This window comes from Notolepis coatsorum (genome assembly GCF_963971535.1).
Source record: "Notolepis coatsorum genome assembly, chromosome: 20".
Taxonomy (NCBI): domain Eukaryota; kingdom Metazoa; phylum Chordata; class Actinopteri; order Aulopiformes; family Paralepididae; genus Notolepis; species Notolepis coatsorum.
Genome location: NC_140184.1, coordinates 51,887,089 through 51,905,119, shown reverse-complemented (window position 1 = coordinate 51,905,119; position 18,031 = coordinate 51,887,089). Strand labels below are relative to the sequence as shown.

At 41.8% G+C, this 18,031-nt stretch overlaps 1 protein-coding gene across 3 annotated transcripts in view; it reads right to left on the bottom strand.

The window, feature by feature from the left end:
* Positions 1-18,031, bottom strand: part of chd9 (chromodomain helicase DNA binding protein 9) — a 202,567-nt gene that overhangs the window by 131,571 nt on the left and 52,965 nt on the right. For all 3 annotated transcript variants that reach the window (XM_084337361.1, XM_084337363.1, XM_084337362.1), the window contains exon 3: positions 10,644-10,752. In XM_084337361.1, coding sequence (XP_084193487.1) covers positions 10,644-10,752 — 109 coding nt within the window. The remainder of the gene's footprint in view (positions 1-10,643; positions 10,753-18,031) is intronic.

The following is an 18,031-nucleotide window of genomic DNA, read 5'->3' as shown; positions in this document are numbered from 1 at the left end:
GAGAAAAGACTATCTAGAGTTTGGCTGCATTTTTAACACTGTGGCAGTCGGGTACTAGGTGTGAACAATAGCTCTTACTAACCTCTCCCCCACTGGATTAGCGGTCATCTGTCACACAGACTTCGTTGCATTATGGTTTCTCTTATAGAATAGACACAGTATGTTCTGAAATAGGTATCCAATCTTTGCATGTTGCATATTATTTTAATAACGGACACGGACCCAGTACTTTGTCGGCGGTGTGAAAATATGCAGAGAAACATTAAATATCTTTGGAACCGTTTGTGTTCAATTGTATCTGAATCGGCAGATTCTCTTCTTAGTCAAAATTTTAAGTGGATCTCTCCGTCGCATACATACGTCGCTGGCTGGCAGGGCGCTATTATCTCTCCCCCTCTCCCTCTGTGTGTGAGAGTTTTTATAGTTGAAACTTATACGTTCAGGGTAGTGTTTTTGATTTAAAGTTCTGCTGTGATAATTCTTTCCTCTAACAGAATAATCACCTCTTTTGTCAGTCAGCTCTTTGTTGTATTTGTTGTTGTGTTTTATAGTGCGAGTAAAACATTTTAAATAAAATTGGTGATACAAAAGCCTCTGTTCCTGAAAATGCGCTGCACAGATAGAGTCAGACAGTCAGACAACAAGCCGCGTTGCGTATTACAATAAAGTATTTGAGCACTTTTTACAATATAATTAGGCTTTTCTAGGTGAAGATAATTAGAAAAATTATTGAGTTCGGTAAATAAATGCTTATTCTTTTATTTGGTAAATAAAAAGGTAAATGGTGCATTTATATAGCGATTCTATCCAAAGCACTTTACAATTTTTGTTTCTCACATTTATTACCCATTCACTCACACACCGATGGCAGAGGCAACCATGCAAGGTGCCAACCTGCTCATCGGGAGCAGTTAGTGGTTAAGTGTCTTGCTCAAGGACACTTCGACACGCTGCCCGGGAATCGAATCGGGAATCTCGGGATTACCAGATGACTGCTCTACCTCCCGAGAAGGCAAAATTCATTAGATTGGACATTTGTGCCCTCCCATTTCAATTTAAAAAAATAAACATTCCAGAGCAATTCAGCATTCCAGACCTCTTTGCCATCATTGTTAGGCATGCTCAAAAAGGTTATAATCAGGGGTGCACATAAGTGGTGCGCATGCTCCATCAACATAAACAATGCGCGCCAGATCAGAGGATGAAACATGCATTTGCGTAACATTTTGGGACAAATAGTACTAAACACTGGACTGAAGTATGAGGCACAATGAGGTTTTTCATTCATCAAAATATCCAAAAAGCAAGCTCCATTAAGCAATTACTTTGGTATTCCTCCACCTTGGAGGTCGGCTGGCTTCAAACAAATGACGCCCGCACTGCGATGTGGTGCAAACTATGCCCTTAAAAACAGCCTTTTATACAGGGACTAAAAACTTCAATCATCCAGCTTTTTGATAAGCATGCGAGTAGCAGAGAGCACCATGAAGTAGTGCAAGTGATTGATAACAGACACAGCCAGGACCAGAGACCCAGTGGCCCGCTCCACAGATGGCAAGCCAAACTGAATGAAGAACAGCATCAAACACGGCTTAAAGTTTTTCTGTTGGCCTTTCACAAAGCGAAACATGCGTTCATATGAGGAGGATATTCCGCTTCTCAAGAGGCTTGGCGTTAACATCGGGACCGTTTATCATTCACGAGAAGGGGGGTTCCGTATCATGCAGAGCATCGCACAGACAATAAGTAAAAGTAACTGAAAGCAGGTGAATTTGAACTTAATTCATCCGTAGTGACGAATTTCTCCGTTCTCCGCTTGATATAATTAATCAAAATGTCCTAACAAATTTTGTTTGCTCATAATAGCCTGCTGCTGAAGAAAAGTACAGGGACAAACAATTATGTTTCCATGATTATTAAAACTCATAGTCATAATACAAAACTGCCTATAAATGATTATCTCCGCAGACAGGATGATGCCAGTCTACTCCACTGCTCTATTTATAATCAATCCGTTCATTAATGCTTTGCTGTTGCAAACAAAGTGGGCTTTCAGAATATTTAGATTGTATCATCAAATTCAGATTCATGATGACAAGCGGTGGCCTAGAGAAGCGGGTTTGTGACCGGAAGGTCACCGGTTCGATCCCCCGGACCAGCAGGAAAAATCTGGGCTGGGGAAGTGTATGAATAACTCTCTCCCATACCCTTAACACCAACCGCTGAAGTGCCCTTGAGCAAGGCACTAAACCCCCAACTGCTCCAGTGGAGTTGCTCAGTGGCCAACGGTGTCAGACTGTGGTTGTACTGGGCAGCTCCCAGGTGTGAATGGAACTGTGTGAATGTGAAGCAGGGTGTAGCTGAAAAAGAGCATCCGTGCTCAGCGAACCTACCATGGGTAAATAAAGGTTAAATAAATAAAAAATAAATAAAACAAGCAGAACGCCACAACCTTTTAACACATTCCTGGCCAACCACATATATATATATATATATATATATATATATATATATATATATATATATATATATACGTTATTGGGAGCCAGCGGTTGACGGCCAAACTAGTTTTTTCTTTTATTCGATTTTAATACCCTATTCAATGTCAGGGAGCTGTATTTTGGCTGGAAAAAGGCATATTTGGACTCCGAAGGTGCAGTACCGGCCAGATCCTGCTAGTGGCACTGTATCGAGAATGCAGTAACCCCTGTTCCAGACCGGGTGCCACACTGAAAACGCTCCGGGCGGACTTTTCTACTAACGTGAACCTAGGGCTTCACCCGATCGCATTGAATAAAGCCCCAAATTTATACGAAGTTAGTTTCTTCACTACACTTACCAGAGCAATGTTAGACCTTCCCGAATACTCATTTATAATCGGTGCGGATTTTAATGCCATTTGGAACCCAAGGATGGACAAATCAAACCCCTCCTTCTCCAATGAACAAAAAAATGCATCTAATGCATTAAAGGATTGGTCGAAGATTACAGGTGTAAATGACTTATGGCGTTCACTCAACCCCATGACCCGGAAGTACTCTTGTCGATCTGCGAGACATAATACATTATCCAGAATAGATTACGTTTTCACAACCCCGAGACTATTTGATAACTACGATGTGGAAATGATACCCAATGCATTGTCTGATCACTGTTATTTACTCTTAAAAGGAACATTTGGTATACTATCATCCCGAGCCCCAAGATGGCGATTTAACACGATGCTGCTTAATAACAAGGAATTCATTACACAAATCAAAGAAGCTCTTACGGTATTCCTACGGATAAATGTGAATTCGGTGCAGGACCCCAGAATATTATGGATGTCGACAAAGGGAATGATCAAGGATTTCACTGATAGCTTTTCCTCCCAAATACGCAAGAATCGATGCTCAAAACTGGCTGAACTGGAAACACTTTACTCAACGTTATTTAATTCTTTGCAATACAACAACTCGGTTCAACTGGAAAATCAAGTCAATATACTAAAAAAAGAGATTAACGCCATATACAGACAACAATCTGAATTGCAAATACGTAGCACAAGACAACAGCAGTACTCCCAAGGTTCCAAACCAAGTCACCTATTAGCTATGCGACTAAGAGTCAACGCAAAATTTGCAGATATAACTACCATTAGAGCACAACAAGGACTTGTTACAGAACCCAAAGAAATAAACACGACATTCAAAGAATTCTACTCCAACTTATACAAATCAGAAACGACCTTCGATCAAAACAAGATGGACACATATCTTAATCAAATTAACCTCCCTAAACTTTCAGAGGATGACGCTAAACAGTTAGAAACACCGATCACACTAGATGAACTTAGGGAGGCCATATCTGAAATGCAAAGTGGAAGGGCCCCTGGAAGAGACGGTATCCCACCAGAAATGTACCTCTCTTGTTGGGACATAATTGGACCCTTATTACTAAATATGATTTTATACTCAGTCAAGGAGGGGAACTTCCATAAGAATGACAATATTGCACTCATAACAGTCCTCCTCAAAAAAGACAAAGACCCCACCGAGTGCGGTAGTTACAGACCTTTAAGCCTCCTCGGAACCGATATCAAACTGTACTCTAAGGTATTAGCCATCAGACTACAAAAGCATATGACGTCTTTAATTCATCCGGACCAAACAGGCTTCATAAGAGGCCGCCTGATCACTGATAACATAAGACGATTACTACACGTACTAGATGCTAACAAGGAAGACAACACACCTAAGGCGATGCTGTCCCTGGATGCAATGAAAGCTTTTGACAGGTTGGAATGGTCGTATCTATGGGCAGTGTTAGAAAGGATGGGGTTAGGAAAAGGATTCATTGATATGATTAAAGTATTATACAAAGACCCATCGGCCATAATTACAACAGGTACAATCACCTCCGAAATCTTTCCAGTATCACGGTCTTCCAGACAGGGTTGCCCCCTTAGTCCCGGACTATTCGATCTATCATTAGAGCCTTTAGCACAATATATAAGACAATCCCAATCCATAGAACCAATCGTAATCAAGGGCACACAACACAAAATTAGTTTATATGCGGACGACGTAATACTGTTCATGCAAAACCCCAACACCGCATTGCCTCATATTCTCAAGTTGATTGAGGACTTTGGAGATTTATCGGGATTTAGGATAAATTGGCCGAAGTCGGCCTTCCTCCCACTTAACGCCCCTGCAAAAAGAAATATAACCCTCCCAGAAGAGATACCGATGGTAAAACACTTTAGATGTTTGGGAGTTGAAATATTCCCTACCATAAGCCAAACGGTGAAGCACAATTACATAAAAATCCAAAACAAAATCAAATACGACCTTGTCAGGTGGTCAAAACTTAAAAACTCAGTACAAGCACGAATATCAATAATTAAGATGGACGTCCTACCTAGAATCAACTTCTTCAGCTCAATGCTACCGTTACCCCCTCCAAAGGGTTACTGGAAAGAATTACACTCCTCCACATACAAATTTATTTGGAATAACAAACCACCACGTATAAAAAGATCCACCGCACAGAGAAACAAAGCAGACGGTGGTATGGCATTTCCAGATTTCCACCACTATTTTAAGGCATACACTTTAAGACCACTGACAACATGGTTTGATCCCCAAGCATCAGTATCCTGGAGAAATTTAGAAGAAAATATAGTAGCTCCACATAGGCTGAAGGACATAGTGTACACCAAATTATCAATTAAGCAATGCGAACGGAAATTTGGCCCCATAATCACTCATGCAATCCGGATATGGCGTGAAACACAAAAAAAATACTCTATCCCACATACATGGCATAATCATACTCCCTTATTCAATAACAATGCACTCTTGATTGGAAAACAACCTATAAGATTCCCTAGATGGGAAAAGCAAGGCATACACACATTAGGAGACGTTTTCAACAAACAGGGTTTTTGTAGTTTTGATGAGATATGCAAAAAATTTAATCTCACCAAGTCCTCATATTATTTTTACGCACAGTTATTGGCATGTTTGAAGGCTCACGGTGTTCCATTAAGGATACCAATTGTACACCACAGATACCACAAATTCTTCTATGAAAGAGAGACATCGAGAGGTTTTGTTTCAGATTTTTATCATCAATTACTAACGGCCTCGTATGAAACCCTACATCTAGACTCAGTCTGGAGGAGGGATATACCAGACCTGGAGATAGACTTTGACTGGCAAGAAGCCTGGGCAAATGTACGCCTTGCATCAAGGAACCCGGACCATCAACAAATCAATCTTAACTATATTCACAGGACATACTTAACTCCTATAAGACTGAACAAAATGGGTCTTAAACAAGACTCCAAATGCTCCTTATGTACAAATGGGGATGAAGGGACATTTATGCACATGTACTGGGACTGCCCACCAGTTAAGATATTTTGGAAAGAAGTGACCCAGCAATTGTCAAATCTCTTAACTCTGGATATACCTGTACACCCCTCTGTATTACTGCTGAATGATGTCTTTGAACATGCAGTACCTCCACAGCTAAAGAGATTGGTTTTATCCGGTATCACAGTGGCTAAAAAGCTGATAGCATCACGATGGTTTCAACCGGAAAAAATTTGCCGTAAGGTCTGGATTCTTACATATCTCGATGTGATTTATCAAGAAATATCAACAGCTAGAATTTTGGGTCTCAATGAATCCAAAATGGCAATGTGGTTAGAAGTGGTGGAGAGAATAAAAGCCAGCATATAATGGTAGTGTCTGGTTAGGAACAAATTATAATGGTTGGATTATCCAATGGGGGGTCCGGGAGAGGGGGGTACGAGCTGGAGCATATGTGTATTTGTATATCCTATTGTGTGTTGTCATGTTTGTTTATGTGTTTGTTTAAAAAATAATAAAAAAATAAAATACAAAAAAAAATCTACCAGATGGCAATCAAATAATTGGAATATTCTTTTTGAAATCTCACCGGCCACAGGTAAGGACAATTTAACGTCAATTTCAGCTTGATCGTGCAAGGATTTCATAGACATCCCCCTGATCAGCGGATGTTGTGTGAGGTAGAGTTTATTTTGCACAAAAAAAAAATCTTTTTTTATTATATATTAGAAAAGAAATGTCATATTCGAATCCCATGCCCATCGAACGAAGCTTCAAAGCTTCGAAGTATTTAAGACAGCCCTACTGTATAGAATATTAAAATTGAATAAAAGAAAAAACGATGAAAACTATAGAAAACCCGAGTATAGTCGGTTTCTGGCACTCAACCGCTGGCGAGATAACCCGACTATAGTCGTGATTGGCGCTGAATGTGTTAACACTTTGAGTGCCAGCCATGCAGAGCGCTAAAAGGCTCCGTATGCGAGCGTCCACTTCAATGATAGAGCTCTCATATTTGCAAACGCATAAACTATGTCTTAAATTATGGCTGTGTCTAATCTGGCCGTCGCTTATCAATGACTTGTTTGCAGTCAACATTGTCGAAACGGATTGTTTTTTTAATCGGTTCATTTCCGTTTTATACCATTTTGAAAAACGCTAGTTTTTTTTAAGTTTCAGGAAAATATAAAGATTCTGTGATAATCGGCCTTTACTGGAATATTCTGGAATACACAAAAAACTTTGTAATTTTTCGGCCTATTTATGAATCGTTTTCAAATAAACGCTAGATTATCGATAGTATATGTGTACTTATGCACGCTATAGAAGCGAGTTTAAAAATCGCTTCTCTCATTTCCTGATCAGCACACACACACCCACACACATAGGGCACACACATTGATATCTCTGTGAAAAAAGTTCTGATTATCCTAAGACTGGTAAAATAGATTCCTTACCTCCGATCAGATGTTCTCCAAAAGGATTATTCCAATTCCTGATCGCCATTCCAAATATCGATCGTGTTTATTGATCCAACGCTGGGTACTGGAAATATGTATTCCACGCTGTTTTGGGGCTCGGCAATGAATCCGATCCTCTCGGGTGACTTGTCTGAGAAGTCAAATGAGGAAGCTGGATTCAATCCATTCCAAAGGGGTGCAGTACAACAGGGAGAGACGATAGGGGGCAGTATTTTCCCAATGGAGCTCAGAGAGAGTTTGCAGCACTAACGTGAGACTAGATTGATGAAATATGAATTCAAATCGCTAATAAAAAAAAAAGCAAGATATCTCGTCGCTGCCACTCAACGATCGGCATGAACTAACGATAAATCTCGTCGCTGGCACTCAAAGTGTTAAGGGGAAAAATGTACAAAAAAACTAAAAACAAACAGCCATCCTGGCATGTATGTATGTGTGTGTGTGTGTGTGTGTGTGTGTGTGTGTGTGTGTGTGTGTGTGTGTGCTTGTGGATGCCATGAACTGGGGTAATCCCTAGCCTCTGTCATTCAGCTCCATTGACAGCAGAGATAACTGTCAGTGTGCTTCAGAGAGCCGCCCACCGCTTGACCTTCCTGTGAACCTGCTCCAGTAGGGCTCCTTCCTCTCCGTCAACCTGACAGCCTGAGGGTAGGGGGCCTCCTCCACTCAGCACCCACAACACCAGCCTGCGCTCTACGGTCTGAAAGTGTGTTTTGTGTGTGTGTGGTACTTACTTATACACCTGCATATAACCAATAACTCTGTATGATAGCATGTACAATAATTAGGGATGCCCCGATCGATCGGCCACCGATCGTTATCGGCCGATACTCAGTATAAATATGCAATCTGTGAATTCCGATAATGAGTCATATTCGCCGATCGCGGAAACCGATCAAGCGAAGCTCTCACTCGCTGTCTGTCTCAGACACACACGACCTGCAAACTGCCGCTGCTCCTCCTCCCTAGCCCCGCCCGCCCCGTGTAGAGTTTGTAAACAAAGAGGACTGAGAGGCGGCTCCTCTGCTCGAGTCTGTAGTGCATTCGACCTGCGCTAACGTTAGCTACCTAGCTATCGTTACTGTTTAAACAAAATTACCCAGTCAACTATTCACGTTTAGTAGGCATTGTCTAACGGTATTTAGCCGGCTAGCTACGGATAGCTCCTGATATCAACAAATGATCCAGAAAGTCTAGTAGTCCATGTTCATACCTCCGTTAGCTTGCGTTAGCTGACGTTAGTTTACTGTTCAAAACGAAATGTCCCATTGAACTAAAGTTCTGTCTTAACGTCATCTAGCCGGCTAGCAGTAGCTACAGATAGCTCTTGATATCAATGTCTTATAACATTGATTTAATGCGTATTCGAGCTGAGGGCTTGCTGAATGTGAAATGACCAAAGCACAGTAACGTTACCAATAGGGTCCCGCTGCAGCGCCGGAGAATCCTTTTTGGAACTGGAGGCTACTAGAGTACACACAGACAGTGGAGCTGTTTGCAGATAGCGAGCATTTTTACTTGTTGCATGGTGGCGATGTCTCGCAGATAATACAAGTACAAGTCTAATTATATAATATATATATTTTATAAAAAAAATTATTTTTATATAAAATAATTTTTAATTTCTTTTTAACACTTTGGCTGCCGGAAAACGCCTAAACACGTCATTCCCGGCCATGCTCAAGTTGCAGAAGACGCTTTACAGCGTCTTTAATATCAATATTTCAAAAATCTGGGATCGGATTCATATTTCCCCTCCGCTGGCCTGAGATCCACCAGGAGAACCCACTGAGCTCTCTGGCGGTTCAGGAGCGCCATCTGGTGGCCGATCGGCGCAATCGCTTAACAGGAAGTGCTATGGAGATTGTGCTGGTCGGCCGTATTACTTCCGGGCACTAGCTATAGGTTCCGGGACTCGATCTCGACACACTACATAGCGATCGATTGCCAATAACTCGATAAACAACATGATTTGGACGTATATACCATTATACAAGCTGGAGATGGACCGGGTAAATCGACATCCCATAATGGTAAAATTTCTACTCTACGATGATCGCCCAACGGCGCGCGGAGACTGGGGTGAGTTTTAGCGTGTAAAGTTACCGTCTTCGATACTAACTGCTATTATCAACATTTGACCCACATTAGATGATTGGTATAACGCTGCCCACGGAATTATAAACGCCCCCTAGCCCATCCGGTCAACATCAGATGACGTGTAGTAACTTCTAGAAGTACGTCTAGTTGGAATTTTTTATATCGCGCTGATTGCCATAAAACTGTATTGCATCATCAATATAATGTATTTGGGGCTATAGATCACGTTCTGGAGAAAGCTGCAGAAAGAGATGAAAACATACTTATACATTAGACCATACTTTACTATGAATATGTGAATGAAAAAGTTTAACGTTGCTACACAATGAACAATACATATAGGACTTTGAATGGGCCCTAATAATGGCAATGTAGCAATAGAATTTAAAAAGTTATAGCCCTGCAAAGAAGGGGACTTTCTCTATAGACAAATAGAGCCGGCAACCTACGGTTGATAATGAATTTAACCCATGGCAGCCAAAGTGTTAATCAAAAACAATCGGTATCGGATCGGTATCGGCCGATATGGCTCTCGCCGATCGGTGATCGGTATCGGTGGCAAAAAACGTGATCGGGGCATCCCTAACAATAATGCTGTATATACTGTTGAGCAAGGCACTAAACCCCCAACTGCTCCAGTGGAGTTGCTCAGTGGCCAATGGTGTCAACTGTGGTTGTACTGGCAGCTCCCAGGTGTGAATGGAACTGTGTGAATGTGAAGCAGGGCGTTCCTGAAAAAGAGCATCTGTGCTCAGCGAACCTACCCTGGGTAAATAAAAGGTAATTTTTTTTTTTTTAAGATTAATGCGTTCATTATATTATCGCGCGATAATAGTATCGCGTTAACGCAGCACGTTAACGGCCCAGCTCTAATATATATATATATATATATGTATATGTACATACCCCTTACTTACTCTAGTTACGCTTTCTGGCCAGTATGACTACTACCATACTGTCTTTATACCTGAATCACTGTACAAATTATACTACAACTCTGTACATAAATCTGAATAGCACTACACTAATTTATGTATTTTATACCCAGTTTAATCCCCTATACATTGTATATTACTATTGCACATTACTGTTACATTTGGACTCCGGTTGGATGCCAAATTTATTTTGGTTGTACTGTGCTTGTGCTGTATGTTGTCTGACATGATGACAATACATTTGAATCTAATCTAAGCAATCCTACCGAATCGTTATCTTTGGAAGAGCGTCGAGGGGGCGGGTCGTCGTCTGACTCCTCCTCCGAAGACTCTGGCTTTCTCTTCTTCTTCTTCCCGATCTTGATGATGATTTTCCTGGAGGGTGGGAGAAACAAAAAAGAAACTGGTTAGTAGTAGTAGAAGAAGGAGGAAAACAAGACTCATCAGCCCATCTCTCTCTCTCTCTCTCCTCTCGAGCGTCTTGGAGACAGAGAATGGTGACGGAAAACTATGGCGCTCCGCTGAATCATTTATGAGCGATACTTATACTATATATAGACTAGAGAGGGATTGGAATTTATTCAAATGCTTTAGGGCTGACCCCTATTAGTCGACTAGTCGACTAATCGATCAAAAGGAGCCGTAGTCGACTGCCAACCTCTTAGTCGAATGCAAAAAAAGAAAAACAATTATTATAATTGTTTATTTTGAATTCTTTTTATCATTCTTTCCAAAAGAAAAAAGGCCTAGAAGCGTGGCTAACACTAATGGCACGCATACCAGAGGCTAACTGCCTAAGAAAACAGGCACAGAGGCACTGAAAGAGGATTTCACCCGTCTAATGAACACACTAGACTAGACAAATATCAAGATGTATCCATAGTAACTAATAGTTGACTATCGGCTAATTTCGGCCAATCAAAGTCGACTATCCAAATCCTTAGTCGGGGACAGCCCTAAAATGCTTATTTCTAGTATGTACCTATTGTTATTTTCCGTTCTATCTCAAGTGTCGGAGAAGAGATGGGCAGAAATGACAGCTGGCACCAAATCCATTCCGAATAAGAGACAACGGACACAGTACTTTGTTGGTGGTGTGAAAATATATATATTATTATTATCTAACGAACGCATCTATTTCTATATTTCATATAGTTTCATACATCTACTCCAATGCACCGTCAGACCGATTCAGCAGTCAGACGTGCTGCTAAGCTTGCACGTAACGGAGAGAGAGGCGCTTGTGGAGAGAGCTAGGTCGCAAGGTTACCCTGACGACTGAAAGCTATGATACCGTCATGTGCGGGGGGGATTCCCCAGGCTGGCAAAGCTGGCACGCCAAAACCTCTGAATATAAAGTATAAAGCTAAGCTTTGCAAAAAAAGTATGCAGTCCTCAAGTTCATGTAAAAAATTGCCACTTTTCTGGGTGCCTGTTAAGAGGTTAAATACATGCTTTAGATTTTTTTGAGTGGCGAGTGACGTTTTTTTGTTGTTCACTAATTTCTCGCCACATATCAAGCATACAGGTAAGCCCCCATCATTAGTAGTGAATAGGGCTGTCGCGGTATGACATTTTCTCACCGCGGTTGTGTGTGTGGCTAATCACTGCGGGATGCGGTGGTACCGCACTTCTATTAAAAAAAAAAAGTTTTCATTTTCATTTAATTTTTTTTAATACCTGTATATATATTTTTTTATTATTAAGACATGCGAGTTTACCCGCGATCGTGATTAGACAAAAATTCTAAGGTCGGAGGAGCCCCGAAACTATTTTAAACATGTTTGATAATCTATCCATTTGTCCCTCAATGTTCTGAAATGTGATAAAAGTAGTAGGGTGTTGCCTGCTCCTTTAAGAGTGATGCGTTGTGGGATATATACTGTAGGTCTACGCAAGCAGCAAGCAGTCACACATCCCTTCTCCAACTTAAAACTAACGTTATTTGGGCGAACATTTAACGTTATTATAACACTATTTTAACGTTAGTGAATTTGAATGCACATACATAGCTAGTTAAATATCACGACTTGTGTCATCAATCATTGGGGGAAACTAGCCAATAGCAAATGTTATAGATAGCTAGCCTAATAGCTAACGTTATAGATAGCGAACGCTAACGTTTGCAAACAAAGCTAACCTTATCCAGTTGACATTACAGATCATAATAGCTATGATAACGAAGTGAGAGTAGGGATTAGTCAGAGTGTAGTGGGGTCGGTAGAGAGGCAGCGCTTCATTTGCGTGTAACGTTAGTCAATAACATTGAGCAAGTTACATGACCGGCACTTCGGCCCTGGAGTGTTAGGAGAACGCTCCCCTGTACTCTACTACGGTTCAGATTAATACAGGAAAAGGTATACATTGGGGGCTCGAGTCCGGGATATGAAAATAAATCCTGATTTCATCTGTGAGTTGTAAACTGTATGGAAACGTGAAGTTAGCTCATGTTACTGGAAAATGGACGTCTCGTCATTAAATGAACAGAGTAAAAAATTATCACGCCACTTTTATTTTATCACGGTTGCCGCGGTTGTCTGTTCTCCATCCGCGGGTAGTGAAAGACAATTCATCTGTCCACGCTGAATTACACCCTTTTTCTCCGAGACTGTTCATTTTTTTGGAATTATCCGATGGTTAGCTTATTGGGGGGTCCGAAACTCAAGATTAGCCACCTGCAGACGGCAGGAAGAGGCACGGGTGTGACGTATATTTTAGTTGATGAAATATTAAACTTTATTATTTCAGTTCACAGTATCACCTTGATCTCCAAAATAAGTGTTCCTTTTTAAATTAAAAGTAAATTAAAATCGTTGTTATTTATTTTCATATTATAATTTTTTTCAAACCTACCTAAATCTCCCACCATGTATTTAATATTTAGCATTTGTTTATATTTTCATAGTCTGTCACAGAAAGGTAGGTCAGGAGCCTTGGGCCTCCACTATAGCTGCCTGTTTATTTATATTTATTGCTATCTTTAAATACAATTGTATATTAACCTCTTAAGCCAGAGTGGTCCGATACCGGGCAGACAATGACATCATGTGATGCCAATCATGCCATAAATCCATCTCTACAGAATGTATGAATTAATGTATTTTTTTTCAAATGTAGCCAAGAGTAACCCTAACCCTGAGATGTTTTGTACACGTGAACTCAAGAAGGTGCTGAATGAGCTCAGTGGCCATTTGTCATGTCTGGAAATTTTTAGCATGGTGTTATTCACTGTCAAAGATGAAACAATTTAACCTCTTAACCGGCACCGACCGGCCACGTTTTAAGGACGATTTGCCGACCGGCGCGACACGCCACTTTTGTGACCTCTAGTCAGGGCTGTACGTTAACTTTTTTTGCACATAGCACTGGTGCTACAGAGGTTGATAGTTTTGTAGCACTGGCCAAAATCTTGTAACACAAGTATAAAACGTGTTATATTTGTAACAGTCACAAATGTGCCTATTGTATTTGTGTTATTTAGTTGCAGTCAGGGAACAAACTTAACTTTTTGACTTACCAGCCATTTGGCTGGTAGATTTAAAAAAGGCAGATTTTTTACCAGCCAAAAATTATAAATTGCTTTTTAGTATATCGCCATGTGTTATTATTACTATAATACTCTCATATGCTATTTTCAATTAATATCATAAACAACATAAGGAATATTAGCATAATTTTGAGTGGACTGAAGGAATGAGTCAGCGTTAATAGTTTTAAATGCAAATAATTTATTGAAACATAGAAGTGGGGTCGGTTGGGACACACACACACACAATGGGGGACCCTGATATAAACAAGACGAAAGTCTTTCTCTGGTCTGGACTGCATCCCCTTAACAATTGTGTGTATTGAGCCGTACTGTATTGTACCCATTCTGCAATCTGTTAAATAAAGTTTTCATTCATTCACACTGTTTCAACTCACCACCCCCGCATCATATTGTAGCCTAGTCTGTCTTCAAACTTCCACTCCTCTCGACACACACACACACCCTTTCCCCAGTCCCCTGTTCTCTATGGCTCTGCCTCTGATCAGGATTAGCTTGTTAGCTTATGCTAATGTAACGTTCATTTCGGGCGATGTGGGCATAAAGGAATGGCGACGATGCAAAGCGTGTTAGATGCATTTGACCCGTTGTGAGAGAAAAAAAACACCACAGACTTATTTCGGATCGCAAAATAGCCGCACTGCTGTGCAGCCCCGCTCGGCTGAGAGCACGGTCTGGGGCGGATATGACATCGCGGAGTTGCTATGGGTTTTTTCAAAATAAGAGTATCATATGAACCTGACCGTTGCTAGCTGCCGGAGCCCAGATATTATGACTGGAGCTGCGCTTAGGCGGAAATGAGACCCGTGACAGGATTTTCAAAATAAGAGTATCAATATGAACCGAATGCCTATCGCACCAGTGCTACTGAAGTAAATCCATTCATCCCACAGACCGCTGTTGCTGTAGCACGTGCGATATATATGTCGCACTGTACAGCCCTGCTCTAGTGGCTCGGTGTGCATATTTTTTAATACAATATATAGATCGCCTCGACCTGCGTCAATCATTTGGCGATCTCGAAAATGATTGGACAGGGTTGTAACCAATGAGTCTGGCTTTCCAATGATACCCCACGTGGGAATGAGCGAATCAGGGATCTAGGTGAAAAGTCACGAGCGCAAACAGGAAGAGAAATTTCTGCGAAATGCATTGGAGTCAATGAGGAAATCTTTTTCTGCAGCCTTTTTTCTTCACATTTTACCAAATCGGTCCTAATCACTAATTTCTGAACAGATTTGTATGACATTTGGACATGTAATACACAAGACTTCAGGCTATGGACCCAGGGTGTTTTTCAGCGATACCATTTTTTATAATGCGATAATGCTATATTTTCGCCAATCGTGAAAACCGATCGATGACACGCGCGAAAATCATGATCCAATTCTCAGCGTAGTTCTCACTCACTGTCTTCTCTCTCTTGCACACAGCTGCTGCTGCTGCACGCCTTGCCCCTCCCCCTCCCCCTCCCAGACCCATGTCAACAATGGCTCCGGCATAGTAGAGTGCATGAGACCTCCGTGAGCTAACGTTAGCTACATAGCTAACGTTACTGTTTAAACAAAATGACCCAGTCAATATTCAGTTTAGTTTAATACATGAGGCATTGTCTAACGTTATCTAGCTGGCTAGCTACAGATAGCTCCTGATATCAACGTCTGATATCATCATTTTGGCATTTGTTTTTGCAGTAGTTGGCTAGTGTTGGCTAACTAGCTATCGTTGTTCCGTGAGCTAACATTAGCTACCTAGCTAACGTTACTGTTTAAACAAAATGACCCAGTCAACTATTCACTTTAGTTTAATACATGAGGCATTGTCTAACGTTATCTAGCTGGCTAGAAGTAGCTACAGATAGCTCCTGATATCAATGTCTTTTAACATCATTCGTTTTTGCAGCTGTTGGCTAATTAGCTATCGTGCTTCATAGCCTTAACTGAACACTGAGAACATCTTATAAGTTTCGGGTCATAGGAAAATACTTTGACTATAATGGTCTGAAGTTAATTAACTTAGATACTGTTATGCTTAACACCCAGTACTATTCACTTTACTTTAATTTCTAAGATTATATTAGATAATTTAGACCGGACTTTGAGAATGCCTGTGTTAGACCTACAGTATAATACTGCCAGCTGCTATAAGAAAATCAAAAACTATTGGTATCAGCAGTGTATCAGCCGATATGACTCATCGACTTCGCGATCTTATTTGAGGAAAAAGTGGAGAACATCCGCAGCTCCTTCTCCCAACCCCCACTCATTCCAAATGCTGAATAGAGAACCTCATCCTTCACTGTCATATTTCTCTCCCATTACAGAAGCCGAGACCCTGACACTGGTAACGTCGAACCGTCCGACTACATGCCAGCTGGACCAGCTACCCTCCCCACTCCTCCAGACCATAGCACCAGACATCCTCCCATTCCTAACTGCAACCATCAACTCCTCACTCAACTCAGGGGTGGCCCCCACCTCCCTAAAACAAGCCAGAGTCACGCCGCTCATACAAAAAAAAACCTGAACCCCACCATCATAGGCAACTACCGTCATGTCTCCTTCCTTTCTAAAACACTTGAACGTGCTGTACCCAACCAACTTACTGCTTATCTCTTACAGAATGACCTCCTAGCCTAGACCCCAATCAGTCTGGCTTTCGGACTGGCCACTCCACAGAAACGGCCCTCATTGCGGTCAGAGGCACTTCACTTAGCAAAAGCGAAAGGCCTCTCCTCTGTCCTGATTCTCCTAGATCTATCTGCAGCCTTCGACACAGTCAACCATCAGATCCTCCTCGCGGCCCTCGCAGGAATGGGAGTGGCTGGCTCTGCGCTGACATGGCTGACATCATACCTCAATGACCGCTCCTACCAAGTGTCATGGAGAGGGACCCTGTCGGCCACCCGCCCCCTGCGGACGGGTGTCCCCCAGGGCTCGGTTCTAGGACCCCTTCCCTTCTCCCTCTACACTAAATCACTGGGTAACATTATCACGTCTCATGGATTCTCCTATCATTGTTATGCCGATGATACTCAACTCTTCCTCTCCTTCCCTCCCTCAGATATCCACGTCTCTGAGTGGATCTTGGCCTGTCTGTCCGACATCTCCCCCTGGATGACGACCAACCACCTCAAACTGAACCTACTGTAAGCTAGGCCTGCCACGATAACACATTTTGCTGGGCGATTAATTGCCCCCGAAAATATCGCGATAAGCGATATTATTGCGACCGGTTAGAGAATTTTTTTGAGAAATTTATTTCCCAAAACTTTGATTTTGAAGCCCACCGCTCCGTCTTTTCCGGTTTAAGACTTTTATTTTGAAGCCCACCGACCGGACCGGAAGTATTGTTGTGATTATCCTAGCCGACAACTTGTCTCGTCCGGTTGTGTTTTTTTGTTTTAACGTTAGCTACTAACGTTAGATGCAGCTACTACAGGCAATCAACGATGAGGAAGCGTCAAAGCAGTATATAATAGAATAGCTGTGGTGCGTAGGCACTGCAGCACGACTCGAAAACGACCCGTTATAATAAATTAATTCATGTTTAACTTGTCCCCGTCTCCAGTGCTTTGACTAGCCCCACCCGTTCATTGTAAACAATGATGCATGTAATTGTATTAACGTTATTCTGTGTTATTCTAACGTTACACTACAAATAACGCTACTTGGTTAAAAGGAGCAACACTATTGAGAAATGTAGTTAAGCTATATGTGGCATTGCTACTGCCCCACGGAGCTCCCGTGCTGTGCTCTGTAGTAACGCCAGCGGCCAACCCACACGGAGAGAGACTGCAAGGGGCACTGGTTCCGCCTCATTAAAACAAACGCGCAAATAGCAATTAATCGCGCCCGTCAAAATCATTGCATTAATTTTAATTATCGCGGCAATTAATCGATTTATTGCTTATCGCGGCAGGCCTACTGTAAGCAAAACAGAATTACTCCACCTGCCGGCCAAATCCTCACCCCTGACCGACCTTTCCATCACAGTCGAGAATGCAGCTGTGACCGCGTCCCCGACCGCCAAGAACCTTGGTGTTGTCCTCGACAACCAGTTGAACTTCTCTGCTCACATCGCAGCGACAACCATAACCTGCAGATT